The 18988-nt window shown below is 31.7% G+C and overlaps 1 protein-coding gene across 1 annotated transcript in view; it reads left to right on the top strand.

Annotated features, from left to right (window-relative positions):
• Positions 1–18988, top strand: part of LOC139495719 (hepatoma-derived growth factor-related protein 2-like) — a 29970-nt gene that overhangs the window by 1311 nt on the left and 9671 nt on the right. Inside the window, exons 2-17 of the mRNA XM_071284049.1 lie at positions 212–288; positions 1106–1241; positions 2796–2909; positions 4284–4340; positions 5117–5236; positions 6311–6512; positions 9451–9532; positions 9971–10060; positions 10763–10907; positions 13072–13434; positions 14109–14200; positions 15600–15632; positions 16108–16181; positions 17194–17270; positions 18029–18130; positions 18826–18939. Coding sequence (XP_071140150.1) covers positions 212–288; positions 1106–1241; positions 2796–2909; positions 4284–4340; positions 5117–5236; positions 6311–6512; positions 9451–9532; positions 9971–10060; positions 10763–10907; positions 13072–13434; positions 14109–14200; positions 15600–15632; positions 16108–16181; positions 17194–17270; positions 18029–18130; positions 18826–18939 — 1878 coding nt within the window. The remainder of the gene's footprint in view (positions 1–211; positions 289–1105; positions 1242–2795; positions 2910–4283; positions 4341–5116; positions 5237–6310; positions 6513–9450; positions 9533–9970; positions 10061–10762; positions 10908–13071; positions 13435–14108; positions 14201–15599; positions 15633–16107; positions 16182–17193; positions 17271–18028; positions 18131–18825; positions 18940–18988) is intronic.

Raw genomic sequence — 18988 nt, 5'->3', positions numbered from 1 at the left:
AATTGGACTTATGAAGCTTATGATTCTATATATACGCTCAAACACAGATGGCTGTGATCAGGGTAACTCATCATGAGTTTATGTTTGGTGTCCCTAATCTGAATATTTCAGAAATTAGGGGTGTTTCCTGAAAGTTGATTAAAGGCTGGGTTTTTTTTTTTATTCATGAAATCACCATTTATTTTAGATATGTCTATGTTATGTTTTTCAGATTGATGAAGTTCCAGAGGGTGGAAAGCAAGCACCAAAAGGAAAGTTTCCAATCTTTTTCTACGGGACTCATGAAACGTATGTTGGCTGTAATTTTGAACTTCAGATTATTTACTAACCCCGTGCTACCATATTTCTATCTTTTTATAACCATTATTTATAATTTAAAAAACTATTTCCTATTACATGCTTTACAAGAATAATGTACTTACATGTAGGTCAGGAAATCTCTTTGTTTTTAGTTTTGTTTTGGAGTTGGGATTATCTAAATCCTGAAATATTCACGTTTTCACAGAATTTTATTTGGGAATTATACCCCCCTTAAAGCCTATTATATGGTTTGCTGAAAAAATAGGGCATTTTCCCCCCTTTGTTGCATTCTTTAAAGAATGCATTGCTAATTTAGCTGTAGTGAATAGAGTATGAATTCAGATGTCTGCATTTAGGTAACATTTATCAAATTGGATGGTTTAAAAGCGTTTTAAGAATGCAAAAAAAACATTCCAGTATTGGTCGTGTGACTAGAAACACATATATTTTGTTTAGACTTTAAAGACATACATAAAACAACAATAAAAAGCAAAGTTCAAAGCAAAGTTAACAGAAAAAAAGAAACATTTTAGTATGGCTTTAAACTGTAAGAATACAAGACACAGCAGTGTTCTCCCCAGACCTTTTAGCATCATGGTAATGTGATACTATCTGAAGTGGTTTTCTTATTGTGATTGTGCTATGGATATGATGCAATAAATTTTAAAAACATGATGGTATTTCAAATTCCTTTTTTTCCAGGATGCTATATGAAATATCTGGGGAGAACACTGCACAGTGACGGAAAAACAGTAGGAAATTAATGAGATATAACATTTGCATTCGTATTTTATTTATTTTTCAGAGCATTCCTTGCCACAAAAGATATATTTTTATATGAAAAGTGGAAACACAAGTATGCCAAGCCACAGAAAAGGATAGGTTTTAATGAAGGACTCTGGGAAATAGAAAATAATCCAAAAGTTAAATTTTCTGGTGCAGTAAGTAAAAACAAATGATATCTTTTATCATCCTGACACAGAGAGTGCAATGATTTTCATTACATTCATAATGATAAACTTAGATGATTAATAGTGTAAATATTCAGTGAAGTGAGAAAAATAACAAGCAAAAAATTAATGATTATTTTGAAAAAAATATAATATTAACCCTTAGACTGCTGCATTGATTTCTATTGTACTTTTGTGTAATGCTGAGTAAAATTTTGATCACTGATGAAATAAACAAGTTCACTTACAATTGCTGTATCTTTGTAAATATTGAATATTCATCAATAAAAGTTATATAAAAAAGTATTGTTAGATTCTGTATTTTTAATTTATTTTATTTTTGTGTGAGTCTCTGGTCATGTTTTACCTGTACAGGTGCGAAAATAGGTAAACAAAGGTAAACTTATTTTTTCATGTTTTATTAAACGATCCATCAATGTAAAAGTATCCATGACTTCAGAATTGAACCAATATAGTTTAAAATCTCTTTTAAGAACTAAGTTCCATTGTGATTATCAAAAAATAAAGTTTCTTCTCAGACCAACGGCCTTTTTTATGCAAATATTTTCCGTTTTTTTTCCTCCAACTTTCACTGCGCCGACTTTTACTTCCATGTACAAATATATTTACACGACAAGTTCATTTTTAAAGCTTTCATCAATATATAATCTTGACAAACTTAAAGTTCGGGTCTATCGATTTTAGTCAATATTGATTCACATTTGAAAGGCGAAATGATAAACATCGCAAATCCTGTTTCATGTCATCCATTTTGAACAATGTCTGGGAATCCCCGTAATTCTCGCTTTAAAAGTCTTCTGTTTGCAGTTTTGATAGAATACTTCCATTTCTGTCTATTATATCTTCGGTTCTCGTCCAAATCCTTTTAATCGTCCGCCGCTGTTAAATCGTTATCATTGAAATACTTCTGAACGTGTTGGCCATTTCTCCAAACAATGTCCGCCATTTTGTCACTTTTTTCATCAAAAATTTTCACTTTCGGTTTATCGCTTATACCTGATTAAAAGTCAAGAGACACTCGAAAGAACGCAGATTTTAAGCCAATCAGAATCCATACAAGTCGAAACTGCCGCAATCTCATGAATATTGACTCCGCCCATTCCATGGTAACTGTGTAAACAAACGAGTACGGAAAACGACTATAGTCGCGAGTAGCAGTAGCGGACTGTCTTATCGGAACGACAATAGTCGCGCGTAGCAGTCTAAGGGTTAAACTTTTTATTCTTCGACAAGTTGAGAGGGCTTTAAAGTTACCCCTGTCCATCTGAGACAAAAGATGACCATGCTGACTGGGTTTTTTTTTGTTTACATATTTTGGAAATTAATTCTACCAACTTTGTTTTAAAAATTTCAATACAAATATTTGTCAATTTGAAGAAAAAATGGATAGCTTAACCAAACTTTTTGTTTCTTTTTTGAGTATTCATGTATTTGTCAATCTTGTCAATTGTAACAGATTCAAATTTAGATTTTTGGTTAATATTATATATGAATAAACTGATCTTTTCTAATTTATTCTTTCAGCAACCAAGTTCTGATGAAGAACAAGGAGAGGAAGAACAAGAGGTGGAAGAAGAACAACAACCTGAGTCAGAGACTGAAGAGCAGGTTAAAGCTACGAAGAAAACACCTAAAAAGGTAAACTAAGCCAAATAAAAGATGTCAGGGAGAGATGGGATACATCATATTTGCATCTTATCGCAATAAAAAGGCTTTCTAGATGTCTTAAACAACATCTCTTAATGGGAAAACTGTTTACATTGGGCCTTGGTAGTTGAGTGGTTGAAGTACTGTAAATTCAGAAATTAATGCCATGTTTTAATGATAGCGAAAAATGCAACGGGGACATAATCACAATAATTTAAACTCGCAATATGAAATATTCTATATGAATTAAACAGGATTTTTCTATATTTTCCAAAATTTAAAATCGCATTTTAGTCTAAAATGACAAAATCGCAATAAAAAATGCATGCAAAAATTTCTGAATATATACAGTAATTTAAACAACTATCACTAGCCTGTCAACAGTGAGGCTGTGAGTTTGAATCCCACATGTGCCAGTTGCACTAGACCATTATCTAAATTGACTCAGATTGTTAGTTTTCAATCCAAAGGTTGATGGTTCTCCATTGATACTCTGGCTCCCTCCACTAATAAAATATGAGAGGCACAAAATAACATTATAGTAACAAAACAGAACTGAGAAAAATGCTCAAGAGAATATTTGAAGAAGCAGCTTCCCATATCAAATCATGGAATATCTTATTCATCTGATTATGTCCTGTTTTTACTAAAACTGTGTGTATGTATCAGGATAACTTCAGGCTTTATCAAATTTATACTATCTTTCTCCGGAAGAAATTCTAGTAAACCTGAATGAGGCTCTATTTGTACTAAGAAACACAAAATCCTTAAATAATTAAAAAACCTAATTAATTACCAGGATTAAATCATTTAAAAAATAAAGAGATAAGGGTTTACATGGTTTAAGATGTTGACATTTTAAATAAACTTTATTGAAAGCACTTTACACCCATATGGGCCAATGGCTTAAAACATGATACATAATATACAGTTTACATATATAAAACAATGAAAATAAACAATGCAGACACTTTGAACTATAATCCTTGTCTTTCTTTAAATCAATATATATATATATATATATATAAGAGATTCAAATTATATCAAGGACTCCCTGCCCTCAGTCTTAGTGACTTTTTTTTAAAAAGGAGCCTAATTTGCAAGTGTCCTGTTTTGTTTCAGGATTGAGGATATGTTATAATTTATCTATATCATTTAAGTTATTATATTTATTTTCATTTAAAAATTCTTTTCTTAATTGTTCATTAAATTCTTTTCTTAATTGTTCATAATTTGTTTTAATGGAGGGAAATGCTACCTGATTTGGAAAACTGATAATAAGCGTTAAAGAATACACTATAGATAGCTATAGATATGAAATAAGTATGTTTATTATATTACATAAAATTGTTTGATTTTCTACAGACACCCCAGACACAGAAGAAAAAAGAATCACATAAAAGAAAAAAGTCAACATCAGGGGTAAGTGTCACTTTAAAGTTCTTACTTTAAAAAATAGGTAGAAAATATGGATGAGATATATACTAAAAATTCATGTTACAGTCAACCATGATTTTTATTATGTCCCATTCATGGGCATTATGTTTTCTGGTCTGGGCGTCCGTCCGTTCGTTATTCAGTCCGTCTGTCTCGTTTCAGGTTCAAGTTTTTGGTCTAGGTAGTTTTTGATGAAGTTGAAGTCCAATCTACTTGAAACTTAGTACAGAGCTCCAGATAAGCTGCATATTTGTGTGATTACGCAATACAAACAATTAAAAACCCAATGCAATTGCCCATTACAGGGTTCAATAACCCAATTAATTCAAAGGAAAACCCAATTATATGCCAAAAGTATGAGTTCTTAACGCTTTTATTCTCTTAGAATATATGGAATGGTCAAGAAACCGCACTTTACGGCATAGATTGAAAATTATCATTTATCATCATTCAGCCATTGATGAGCAAAACCCATACCATGCATGTTTGCGATAAAAGGTAAAACAGTTTTAATTAAGAAGCTAAGGGCCTTAGTAGTTTTCCAACTTCAATATGTTTTGTTTGTTTTTTGGTAAATCTGACAAAATTGTAAAACAATTCAAGCAAAAAACAAGAGGTTTATGAAGACTTGAGAAAAGAAATGTGGAATGTGTCAAAGCGACAACAACCCGACCATAAAAAAGACAACAGCCTTGAGTAATTTTCACATTATTATTTGGTGTTTGTTTTCTTGTTATGTTTCTACTTATCTCTTTCTCTAGGGTAAACCAGCAAAGAAAGCAAGGAAAGATGAAGCTTCTGATGAAGAAGTTGCAGACGAAGAAGAAGAAGAAGAAGAGGAGGACGATGAATCACCAGATAATGATGATGAAGGAGATGAGGTAAACACAGGTCTAAATTTGAGAGGTTCACAAAAGGGGGTTGTGTAAACAGACAATTGGTGTTTTATGATGAATTAAAAATTGGAAAAAAACAACAATTCAATGAAACACAATGAATAATTAACTTCAATATAGATAAAAAAAAAAATTGCAAATACATTGCAATAAATAACCTTTTAAAACCCTCCTTTAAGGCAATTAAATATGGGATTTCGGGAAATACTGAATGTAAATAATGTATCAGAATGAGAGGTTTAATTGATGTGACACATATCCCCTTGAATTTTACTCACCTAACAACAAAGTTCTGACTTTACAGTAAATGATATAACCTACTTTCAGTCCAAAAAAGAACCACTCAAATAAACAGTAGGCTTATATGACTTCATACACAAGTTTGCTTAAGACTCATTGACGCTTGAATGAAAACAGTTTGATGGAGAATCAGCTCAACACAAGACCTTTTCATCTTAAATATAGAACAAGCGTATAATTGCAGTCATAGACTCAGATAGAAACAACAATGCATGATGATGAAGGATTTAATAACAATTACAGCTCTTCTAAAAAAGCATGCAAAACAAAAATTTGATCAATTGGCTTGCTATGTTTGCTTGGATGTTTGCATACAATAGGTAGGCGGAGTTTCAATACATACTGGGATTTGATTAGATATGAATTGAAGTTAATGTTTATTGTCCAATCAAATTCCAGTATATAGTAAACAGACTACCTACCTGTTGTTTACAAACATCCAAACAAACATAGCAAGCAAGTTGATCAATAGTTTGCTCTGCATTCTTTTATAGAAGAGCTGTAATGATCAGCTTTCTTTGATACTTGGGATATATTTTTGGTGGTAATATTTGTTTATAAAAATGAGCAATTAATGATCAGCGTTCTTTGATACTTGGGGGTTTATTTTTGGTGGTAATATTGTTTATAAAAATGTCAGAGCTGTTTTCCTGGTTTCAGTATTTAAATGACAAATAAATGGTTCTCATATTCACAAAATAAAATTGATTTGATTGGAGGGTATAAACAAGGCAAAAATTGATACCAATCTTCTTCCAGGACTTTGAAATGGATGAACCTGCAAAGAAAAGCAAAAAGAAAACACCAGGAAAGACAAATAAGACAAAAGCAAAGAGAAAATCAGTGGATTCAGATGAGAGTGATAAAGATGAAGTGGAGGAAGAAAAACCTATTGAAGAGAAACAAGAAAAGAAGAAAAAGAAAACACCAGCCAAACCAGCACAGAAACGACAAAGCAAAGGTATAAATCAAGGATGTCACAATATATTATGATATGACAATGCTTATTAGTCCTCCCTAGACAAAGTCGAAGGGGACTGAATTTTAAAGGTTTGCACTCCATCGATCAGTCCAGCAAATTAGTTTTCCACACTTTTGTCTTCATACTTGAAGATATTGATTTGAGTTTTGGTTGATTGTTTAATCAAGCATTTGCAAGTATTGTTTCCCTAGGGATTATATAGCCCTCACCCCTCTTCATGGTTCATTGACTTTGAAACTTTTACATCGTTTACAAATTAATGTTTGTATTTAGGTTTGGGAATGACTTATAATAAGTCAATGGTATTTGGTATGCAGTTGTATTAGCATTGGCACATCTCATTAACATGGAGATTGTTTAGCCATGTAACTCAGTCATGGTTCATTGACTTTGAATATTTGCATAACTTGTGTAAATGTTAAAGTATTGCTATTTTGATATCAACATTTGCATAATCAAAATTACAAAAAAAGGCGAGACATATCTCTGTGATAACAGTTTATTGTAATCTTCTACAAAAATCGTCTCCTCTGAAACTACTGGGCCAAATTTAATCAAACTTAGCCACAATCATTCAGGGCTTTCCATTGAAGCCGGTAGCCGGCGGAAATCCGCCGTTTACGGTGGCTTCAAGTGCCGGCTACTTCACTGACAAAAATATAAATTCAAAAAGAAAAAAATATCTTTTTCAAATGTTTACAGGCAGTCGAGAGACGTATTGTCGTAAAGTCGCGGTCACGATAAACAAGGATGAAAAGTCAGTGTTTACCTTGGGCTAAATATAGTTCACATGATCTCAGGTCACTGATTGGTTGTCTATTTAAAGTCAGAATGCATCGTTTCTTTTTAAAGACAAGAGAGACGTTCCGGTGGCCATTGAAGGATAACAATAGAGATGTTCCGATGGTCATTAACTCGTTGGCTTTTTTTGGCTTTTAAAACCACAGGCGCTTGGGTGTATGATACAGATATTTTTTTTGATTTTTTTTTTTGCTGATTAAAATATTCAATTTTCTATATTTATAATACATATCTATCACTTCTGTGCATGTCTCACCTAGTTTCGAGTGATTTAAACGACCCAGAGAAAATACCCAATTTTACTATCCATTCATACACAGAAGTGATAGATATGTATTATAAATATAGAAAATTGAATATTTTAATCAGCAAAAAAAAAAATCCAAAAAAAAAATCTGTATCATACACCCAAGCGCCTGTGTTTAAAACGTGAAGACAATCAGATTAGGATGACAATCTTATGTTATGGAATAATATCAGTCAAATTAAAGAAAGTGTAGTAGATCATATTGTTCAGAATCTGGATAACAGTCTCTTTTGAAGTTCATTTTTCAAAGCCCACGTGGTGTTCAGAGAATCAAGGTCAAAAACGAAAGTAGAATATTGTCGACTCGACCTCAAATAAATAACATTTCCAAATGATTTATGTATCCGACTTATTGAATAGTTTACAAAAAAAAAGAGAAAATCAGGGGATATATCAATTTTCTGTCAATGCTTGAGAAATAATTGTATGGTTTAAATACGCGTATTACAGTCTTTAGAGAGAAAAGGGGGGGGGGGGGTCATTTGTTTACAAACGCACGTAGTTATGCAAAAAAAAATCGATCAAGATATTTTTAACAAACCGGATTATTATATGAATAAATCTCCTTTAAAAGTAAATGAGTTTTAAGCATAAGGTAATGAAAATAAAAAAAAATAACATAAAAAAAAATGAAATTTCTTTGAGATTTTTTTTTCTTTCTTTAATTTCATAAATAAAAAATGGTCATTTGAAAGATGAAATTAGGTGCCAGGAGATTGCGAGAATGCAGGATTTTGCTCTATTTATACCAGAGCTTCTGGGGCCTTGAGTGGCCCCCAAACCCCCTGCCGTAAGGCACCAAGCTTACAGCTTGGTGGGCGTCCGGCTTCGCCGAACGCATGTTACAGCCGCCTATAATTTTAATTCAGCCTTCTACTTCAATTTCAATGGAAAGCCCTGTCATTATAAGGGGATCTAGTTTTAAAAATGTGTGCAGTGACCCTCCCTGCCAACCAACCAAGACGGCAATAGAACAAAGGGGGAAAATGTAGATTTTGGCTAATAACTCTGAAACCAAAGCATTTAGAACAAATCTTGGATATTGATTTGAGTTTTGGTTGATTGTATAATCATGACAAGTTACAGATCAATAGATATAGGAAGATGTGGTGTGAGTGCCAATGAGACAACTCTTCATCCAAATAACAATTTAAAAAAAATAAACCGGTAAAGGTCAATGTACGGCCTTCAACATGGAGCCTTGGCTCACACTGAACAACAAGCTATCAAGAGCCCCAAAATAACTAGTGTAAAACCATTCAAACGGGAAAACCAACGGTCTGATTTTTGTTTCAGGATGATAATTTTGTGCAGAGTTATGGTCCTTTGACTTACAAAATTCACTAAAATAATCAGTTTTCTGCACTTAAGTTTGTCATTCTTGTAGATATTGATTTGATAAATTTGGTATATAGTTTAATTAGGACAAGTTACAGTTCAAGTTTGAATTTTGTTCTGGTCTGAAAATGCAAAACATCATATTGGAATGCAACAAAATTAATTAAAACGTAACATGTCTGTTCATCTTACAAACACACGTATAGACAATGGCTAATTCAGGTATGATTGCATAAATATACGGGATTGGTCTTGATGTACACAGAATTTTTTCTGAATTTTAAAAACCCAAAAAATATTTTATGAAAAATGTTGTCTGCAGCTGAGTCATGTACATCCTATTAACATCTGAATATTTTGACCTCATTCCATCAAAATATAAACGTAAGATTAATATTCCAAATATAAATGTAAACTATGGAATTTAAAAGTCAAGTTGAAATGACTGATAGTAATTTTTATAAATTTTAGGTTCAAGACCATCTACTGGAGGGAAAAATAAAAGTGTTTCCAAACTTGCATCTAGCGATATGAGCAGTCTATCTAGTGACAGGTAAATTAAAATATATTCATCAGGGAAAAGGTTTTTGAAGAATATGACACCACATATTTTGTGGGTAATAGTTATGAAAGCAAATATAATTGTATTACGAATAAAAATAGAAAAATATGGTTGATTGGCAAGGGTCCTTAAAAGATCGTATGAGGAAAGGCTAATTTGGATTTCACTTTAGATAAAAAAAAAAAAAGTTGTACTTAAAGTGGCCTGTTGCAAAGCAAACTTTCTGTTTAAACAGTATGCTTTCATATTCCATTAGCAGTCCAAATTCCTCCGACCTTCAACCTAAACGTCCCCTATTACAGGACTTATTTATTGTATGTTCTCATCCTGAACATGCATGAAACATATGCCACTGAACATTAAGCAACCATCAATCAATCATAAGCCATAGTGGTAGATTTTCTGTAATTGTCCCATATTTCTTTAAAGTGACTCTGAAGACGGTTTGAGCAGCTGGAAAAAGAGAGATTTGGAGAAAAAGAAAGAAATGGAAAGAAAAATAAAAGAGGCAGAAGAACGGTTTGTACATGTTACAGTAAAGGATACATTATCATAAGAGACATGTTTTAACTATTTAGACAATAAATAACAAACTAACTGATTTTTAATAGGATAGCCACATTAGAATTGTTTTCTAAATACATTTTTCATCTGTCAAAGATTTTGTCAAGTTCAGACATTTTTTTATAAGGACTGTTAAATTAAAACATACATGGTTCCTAGGAAAGTATCTTCAAAAACAGAGTTCCCACCCTCAGAAACACTTTGGGGACATCAATACCTTTTAAATATATTTCACAGGTGCATTCTATTAGTCCATGTATCTTTTTATGAAACAGTTATGTTGAATAAAGAAAATACAAAAAGAAAACATTTGCATCATATACATTTATGTATTGATAACTTCTTTATACATTAAACCAGTTTATTAGCCATTCCACAAAAATTTTGTTTTATATATATATTTAATTTTGTGTTGTCCATTTTTTGTGTAAAAACAAGTTAAAAAAATGTAAAAAAAAATTATTTTTTGTAAATTGCTGATATTGCATGGGGAGGAGGATGGGAGCTTTGAAAAAGACTGTAGAAGGGATGAGAATCTAGAAATATTTTGTTATGATCTACTGAGACCCATAAAGTGACATTTATGATATCATTGAAGTAAGAGTTTTCAAATGGTTACAAAGAGTGTTCCAAAAGATATTATCATTTCCCTTTCAGAGCCCATAAGGAAGAGGAAGAGAGAATCCGTAAAATCCATGAAGAAAGATTAAAAGCCGAAGCTGAAAAAGAGGAATCAGAAAGTGATGATGGTACTTCTCCAAAACGTGAAAGAAAGAGGAAAAAGTTCTTTGATGAAGATGGTGTAAGATAGGAAACATTTATATTTATACCCCCGCTTTATACCCCCGCTTAAAAAAAGGGGGGGTAAACTGTTTTACCTCTGTCTGTCAGTCCGTCCGTCCGTCCATCAGTCCATCCGTCAGTCAGTCCGTCCCATGAAACTTTCGTCACATTTTTCTCAGGAACTACACATCTACCCTTTCTGTAATTTGGTATCAACATTTTTATATGTCAGCCATACCGTGTGATGCGTTTTCAGATTCATCACTTGACAACTTCCTGTTTACCGAACACTTGTCTGATTTTACACATGATAGCCAAGTTGAAAATTTTCGTCACATTTTTCTCAGGAACTACAATACAAGGATTTCTGAAATTTGGTTTCAGGATTTATATAAGTCAGCTATACCGTGTGATGCGTTTTCAGATTCATCACTCGACAACTTCCTGTTTACCGAACACTTGTATGATTTTACACATGATAGCCAAGTTGAAAATTTTCGTCACATTTTTCTCAGGAACTACAATACAAGGATTTCTGAAATTTGGTTTCAGGATTTATATAAGTCAGCTATACAGTGTGATGCGTTTTCAGATTCATCACTCGACTACTTCCTGTTTACCGAACACTTGTATGATTTTACACATGATAGCCAAGTTGAAAATTTTCGTCACATTTTTCTCAGGAACTACAATACAAGGATTTCTGAAATTTGGTTTCAGGATTTATATAAGTCAGCTATACCGTGTGATGCGTTTTCAGATTCATCACTCGACAACTTCCTGTTTACCGAACACTTGTATGATTTTACACATGATAGCCAAGTTGAAAATTTTCGTCACATTTTTCTCAGGAACTACAATACAAGGATTTCTGAAATTTGGTTTCAGGATTTATATAAGTCAGCTATACAGTGTGATGCGTTTTCAGATTCATCACTCGACTACTTCCTGTTTACCGAACACTTGTATGATTTTACACATGATAGCCAAGTTGAAAATTTTCGTCACATTTTTCTCAGGAACAACAATACAAGGATTTCTGAAATTTGGTTTCAGGATTTATATAAGTCAGCTATACCGTGTGATGCGTTTTCAGATTCATCACTCGACTACTTCCTGTTTACCGAACACTTGTATGATTTTACACATGATAACCAAGTTAAAAATTTTCGTCACATTTTTCTCAGGAACAACAATACAAGGATTTCTGAAATTTGGTTTCAGGATTTTTATAAGTCAGCTATACCGTGTGATGCGTTTTCAGATTCATCACTCGACAACTTCCTGTTTACCGAACACTTGCATATTTTTACACTATTAATATTATCCACTTGCGGCGGGGGTATCATCAGTGAGCAGTAGCTCGCAGTTTCACTTGTTTAAATTCTGATTTCATTATTTCTTTGCAGCATTAACTGAAATGGCATTATTTAATTCATATAAAAAAATCCAAATTCACAACAGCAGTTAGGAATTGTTAAAATTATCATTTTTCTCTAAAAGCATATTAAGGAAACCAAAAAACAGTAAATTATACAAAAAACATTTATATTGTTATTATGATAAATATAGCAATTTGAGAAAAAGAAATTACCCGTTACAAAACTACATTTCTGTCTTTGCCTGTGCTTGGTGTAGACATTTTTATGTAACACTGTTTTACAAGCGATATATTTTTCTGCTAAGTTAAAAAGTGTATACGTATTAACTATGAAGTTATTTTGCATTTCGCAGAAGTTACTGATAATAGTTTCGAATTATTGTTTAATGTTTATTATATTGAGATAACATCAAATTGAAACTTTGGGGATTTAATTTTCAATGCATAGTACACCATACATGTAAAATGCATAAATAAAAACCAAAAACCTGTTAAGGGCTTTTGCAAAACTACATCGTAAACTAAAATTATTGAACAGTCCTTGAAATTTATTAAATCTTCCTGATTTAACGTAATGCACAACAATTATTCACTAAAGATTATGGCCTCAAAACAAACTGGACTTCTAAACGAATAATATTCTAATAGAATTTTAGTTTTTATAAAGAATAATGTTTGATAGACATTAGTTTCAGAACTTTGTTTTCTTCTCAAACAATTATGTATTTTCGATTAAAAATGAAAAACAGAGAATACATAAAAATTGTTTGTTTTTAAATTCTGATCATTTTTATTTTTGTAGGAAAACAAAGACAAGTCTGAAATAGTCAAAGAAAGGAGAGAATCCCATTCTCCAAAAGACAGTGTTTCAAAACATTCTAAAAAATCTGATAAAAAGGACCATATAAAAACGGACAAGAAAGATTCAGAGGAGAAAACAGATACGAAACATGATAAGGACAAATTAAAAAAAGACCATTTAGACAAATCAAATAACGAATCTGAAAGTAAAGTGAAAAAGAAAGAACCAAGTAAAACGATAGAAGAATTTATAAAAGAAAACCGTGAGGAGGAAGAGACGATCAAAGATGAAAGTGATAATGACATTTCTAAAAATTTAAAACATAGTGATCATTCTGATACTAGTAAACCTGTTAATTCTCATGTAAGTATGACACTGAAAATATAGACATCATTCTGATACTAGTAAACCTGTTAATTCTCATGTAAGTATAATCATATCTATAATAACACTGAAAATATAGAAATTGGTCTGATACTGGAAAACCTGTGAATTCTCATGTAAGTATGATCACACTGAAATTGGTACTTGTAAACCTGATAATATTCATGTACAGGTAAGCTGAGACTAGTAATATGTACTATCTTTTAAAAGCAAATATTATATGAAAGTTATCAGATAATATAACAGAATTCATGAAAAACAGTTATTAATGTTCATGCAGGTATGTCGAAAAATCATATTCAAAAAGTAAATAGCAAATATTCTGTTCATTAATCCTTAAAGTAACCCCTTTTGAAAGACCACATGTTTTCCCCCACCCCACTGCTATTTTTCAATGGTAAGGTGGCAAAAAATAATTACTGTAAATTCTGAAATTAATGAGAACATTTATGATTGACAATATAATTAAGAAATGGTAAAAACTGTTACATCTATTTAATGCGATTGCCAATAATTTTCTGAAGAAAAAAAACCCACTGAAGGCAAGTTTTTATGTGTGAGTCTGCTATTGTTGCACTTTTCATTAATAATAAAACCATTGTAGTACATTTCTGAAATTACAGTACGTGTAAAGTTTTAATGGTATCTTTTAGGAGGATAGCAGTCATTCAGTATTAGATAAAGAGGCACAGGAGGCAGAAAGGGAAGCAGAGCGACAACGACGGATAGAGAGGGTTAGAAAACAGTAAGTTGGTGCTTAGTACACCTAATAAGGAAGTTGAAGGGACTTTTTTTATTTGTCTGCACTTACTTACCATTCATGTTCTCCAAATTAACATTAAGATGATTAGATGTGAGATGGGGGGCTTTTCAAACTGTGGAAATCATTCACACTAGGTCAAAGCATCAACAAACTTGTATTCTAATGCAACAACGTTTGTAATGTTCATTGTGATTGGATAATGTCACTTTTTTACATGGCATCAATTGACAATTGATGTTATGGGACGTACGCACAAGCACAGACGACATATGACAGATTTTAATAACATGTTTTAACGTTGTTTTCTGTCAGTTTCATTAGAATGGAGATAACAATATTGTATTTTAAGCTCCGATGGCATCAATTGGGGATTTGATGGTCGCAAATACCCGTTTACTGTCTCCACTAACGCGTCGCCAGTAAACTTAATTTGCGACCATCAAATCCCCAATTGATGCCGTCGGAACTTAAAATACAATACAGTTATCTCCTAATTGGCTGTTACATTGCACTTACTTCATGAACTTTCTCATTGTTTTACTAAAACGTTCAAGAACAATTAATAAAATGTAAAAGATTTTTAAAAAATTGAATGAGACAAAACTCTCAGGAATTAATCATTAGAAGAAGAAATAAAAACTGGATGTTTCATATTAATACTAAAGTACCAGTAACTCCTGATTTATTTCTTGGATTCCTTCTGTCAAATCAGATTGTTTGTGAATTAACTGGATTTTTATGTCTCACCTACGATATGCCCCACCTACAATTGAAAAGGGGCATTATATTTTCTGGTCTGTTCGTTCGTTTGTCTGTTTGTTTGTTTGTCCGTCTGTTTGTCCCGCTCCAGGTTAAAGTTTTTTGGTCAAGTTAGTTTTAGATGAAGTTGAAGTCCAATCACTGAACATAGAAAATGATAGTATGAGTGGGGCATCCATGTACTGTGGACACCTTCTTGTTAATTTTATTACCTTTAAGTTTATCAGTGTTTGAATAAGAATGAAAGGGTTTGTTTTGTTTTTTTTTGTCTTAAATATGTAAATTGTGTCATTGTTTGTTGTTGGGTAGAAAATAAGAAATTCCCTACATACCTTCTCAGCCTTACTGTGCATGGATGGCCAACATAAAACAAGGAATTATAAAGGATGGCCTGCAAAGTCATTTAAAAAAATAGGAAATATATTTTATGTACGTACACGGTATAAAACAATTGCCAAAGACTTATGTGCAACTGGGTCACCGTTTAGTTGCATCAAAGTCTTAAGCAAACCAAAATGAATTCTTGTATATATTTGAATCAATTGTGTATATTATCTGAAATTTGATTAATTCAATATGCATTTGTAGAATTCTTATAAATATAGAAAATTGTTTATTTCAGAAGAGAAAAAGAAGAGGAAAAAGAGAGAAAATTGTGAGTATTATTTGATAAATATTTTTGAAACATTTATTACATACGAAAAGACATACAGTTAAATAAACAAACAGAGCACACAATATTAACATCTAAAGTTAATCATACACCCATCTATAATTGGGAGCCACTTTAGTATTCACATCTAAATAAATGCAAATATGAAGACTTTGATGAATTCTAGGAAGACTACTGAGAATCAATGCAATTAATAGGAACAGTGAGAGCAAGATATGGTTAAAAAAAGGTCTATAATTTATGATACAAATATTGATCTAAAAAACGTATGGTTTTATACAAATAAGATGATACAGAAACAAGATGAGTCAGCTTTTCAAATTAATGAGTGAATTACAGGGGACTTTCTATTTTGAACTTGAGTTTAGTGTTTTTGTTATTTTACTTTTTGCAGTACACCTCTCACACATTAAGATGGTAAATATATGAAAGTCATATATATTATTTTCTATTGTAGTAGAGAAAAAGAGGAAGAAAAGGAACGCAAAAAGAGAGAAAAATATGAACAGAAGAAAAAAGATAAAATAAGCTGTAAGTTTACGTTCTGTGGATTCCATCTTTCGTTGAATGCCGGAAATTAAGGTGGTACCTAACACTACAGGGAGATAACTCTGTAAATTCAGCTAAACGTTTGAATTACGTTGGTTTGTAAAAGGAATATTAAGCTTCTCGATGATCAAAATTGATGTTTGTCCAATTGCTATATAAACAGTGTAATTTTTCTGACAAAACGGTTAGTTAAAAATATTTTAAATTTTCATATTTTTAATAAAGTGTCAAAGTAAATATTTTGACAAAATTTTATGAAAATTAAAAGTGCCAAATTAATTTTAGTGAAAGTTTTCGGTACCACCTTAATTTTGTGGATATTTGATTTTGTGGTATTGCATGAGACAATAGAATTTGAATTTCATTGAACATTGAAATTCATGGTTCATGCATGTTCACGAAATATGCAAAAACTGCGATTCTGTGATAAATGATTAATCCAAATTAGTTGAATTAAGCACAATAAGATAAATAAAGATGAGTTTATTTTCCAGGAAAAAAAGTATGGTATCAATGTTTGGTATATTACATATACAGCAAACCAACAACAACAAAAATCAAAGAGGACACCAAAACAAAAATCAATTATCAAAACCAAGATATAATGCTGTTAATGTAAATAGATTTCAATGGAGAGTATAAAAGATCTAAGAAATAAATAGATGTGGTAAGAGTGCCAATGAGACAACTTCATCCAAGTCATAATGTATAAAGAATAAACGGTTATAGGTCAACTCGAAGCCTTGGCTCACACCAATTAGCAAGCTTTACAGGTCCCAAAATGACAAGTGAAAATCAATTCAAACATGAAAACCAACGGTGCAATCTTAATTAAAAAAGAGAAACACAACCAAACATTTTATAAATATCTTTTTTTTTTTAGTATAGTGGGGCATCCGTGTACTATGGACACATTCTTGTTTTCCAAAAGACAAGAACAGTAAGAGATTAAATCTTTTTTATTCCTAAAATGTATTTTGTTCTACATTCACAGTTGTACAGACAGAAACTAAGTTAATGCAAATGGACAAAGAGATAAAAAAATGTATACAGAAAGACCATGAAGCAACTGTACGTATATTTTTGGTTATTGATACATTTCAGTACACCTCTAAATATTTTTCTTTTATCATAGATCAGTGTTGGATATTAAAATGACAAAAATAGAAATGGTAAGGTTTGCCAATGAGACAATTCTCCATCAAATGTGAAGCATTCAAAAAGTTTTAAACATAAAAAAATTGCAAATCTACAACTCGCTTCTATTTACATTTATAGAATGGCTTTAATTTTTTTTCGAAATGAAGGGCGATGGTATTCTCCAAGCACTTCAGCTTCCTCCACCTATAAAAACAGACAGCCACAAAATAGCCCAAAATAGATAATTAAAAGTGGCTCTAAAACACAAAAATTCAATTTTAACAACTAAATTACTCAGAAGTAATATCTTTCGAAATTTGTGATTATGGTTCATGTCAACATGGTTTCAGATTCATTGTTTACCAAAAACTTACAACAATATATTTCCATAAACACACCTATTGTAAGTAAGTATTGAATATTTGGTTTTTGAATTCAATAGAATTTTAGTTCCCATTGAATATGTTATTATATAAAAAAAGATGTGGTATGATTGCCAATGAGACAACTATCCACAAAAGACCAAAATGACACAGACTTGAACAACTATAGGTCACCGTACGGCCTTCAACAATGAGCAAAGCCCATACTGCATAGCTATAAAAGGCCCCGATAAGACAATGTAAAACAATTCAAACGAGAAAACTAACGGCCTTATTTATGTAAAAAAAATGATTGTATATTTAAAGGATGTAGATAAATGTATAGCCATTATGGAGGATTTAGAAGCTCTACCTGTCAATCAGATCATGTTAAAGAAAAATCCAGACATTTTAAAGACAATAAAAATGGTAAGACTTTATCACTATTATTGTGATAGTTGTGTCTCTTTGTCTTACTAAGAAAAGAGTTTTGACATATCTGAGTGGACAATTCTATACAAACCAAAAAAATGTATGGAAACTTATTATACCCCGGCTTTAAAAAAGTGGGGATATTCTATTTTACCTCTGTCTGTCCGTCTCTTGATTTGTCCCATGAATATTTTAAGTCACATCTTTCTGAGGAAGTACATAACTTGGATTTCAGAAATTTGGTTTCAGAGTTTATATAAGTCAGCTATACTGTTTTATGTTTGGTGCCTTTTCATCACTCAACAACTTTCTGTTGACCCTCAAGTATTTGGAAGGAGGAATCATCAGTGAGCAGTATCTAGCAGTTTTCATTGTTTTACAGCAAAATGCCTTCAGTGTGTAGGTAAAAATGTCTTGAAGAAGAAAACTCCTGATTGTTTGCTACATATAAAAAAAGTGGCAACAATCATAAAAATTCAAATTTGATATGCTTATCTGTTCATTTTGTTGGAAGTTTTACACTTATTATAATTTGTAAGTAATTATAAGGGGAAACAAGTCATTGTTTGCAAACAATTTGTACTGGGTATGTTAACCATATGAAAAACAAATAGTCCAGTATTTTTCTGTGCCTTTTATAAATTTTTTATTTAATTTGTGTTAAACTTTAACCTGAAATGTTGACTTTGTAGTTGAGGAAATATAAAGGCAGTGAGAGAATTAAACAGAAAGCAGAAGTAATTTACCACAAGTTCAAAGCTTTCTTTCTGTCAGGAGAAGACTTTGGCTCAACAACACCAGTAGTGGTATGTAATTTGTCATATACAATCAAAATCTTTGCAAACTACAAGTCCG

This window comes from Mytilus edulis, chromosome 11 (assembly GCF_963676685.1).
Source record: "Mytilus edulis chromosome 11, xbMytEdul2.2, whole genome shotgun sequence".
Taxonomy (NCBI): domain Eukaryota; kingdom Metazoa; phylum Mollusca; class Bivalvia; order Mytilida; family Mytilidae; genus Mytilus; species Mytilus edulis.
This window is presented reverse-complemented; position numbering and strand designations above follow the sequence as displayed.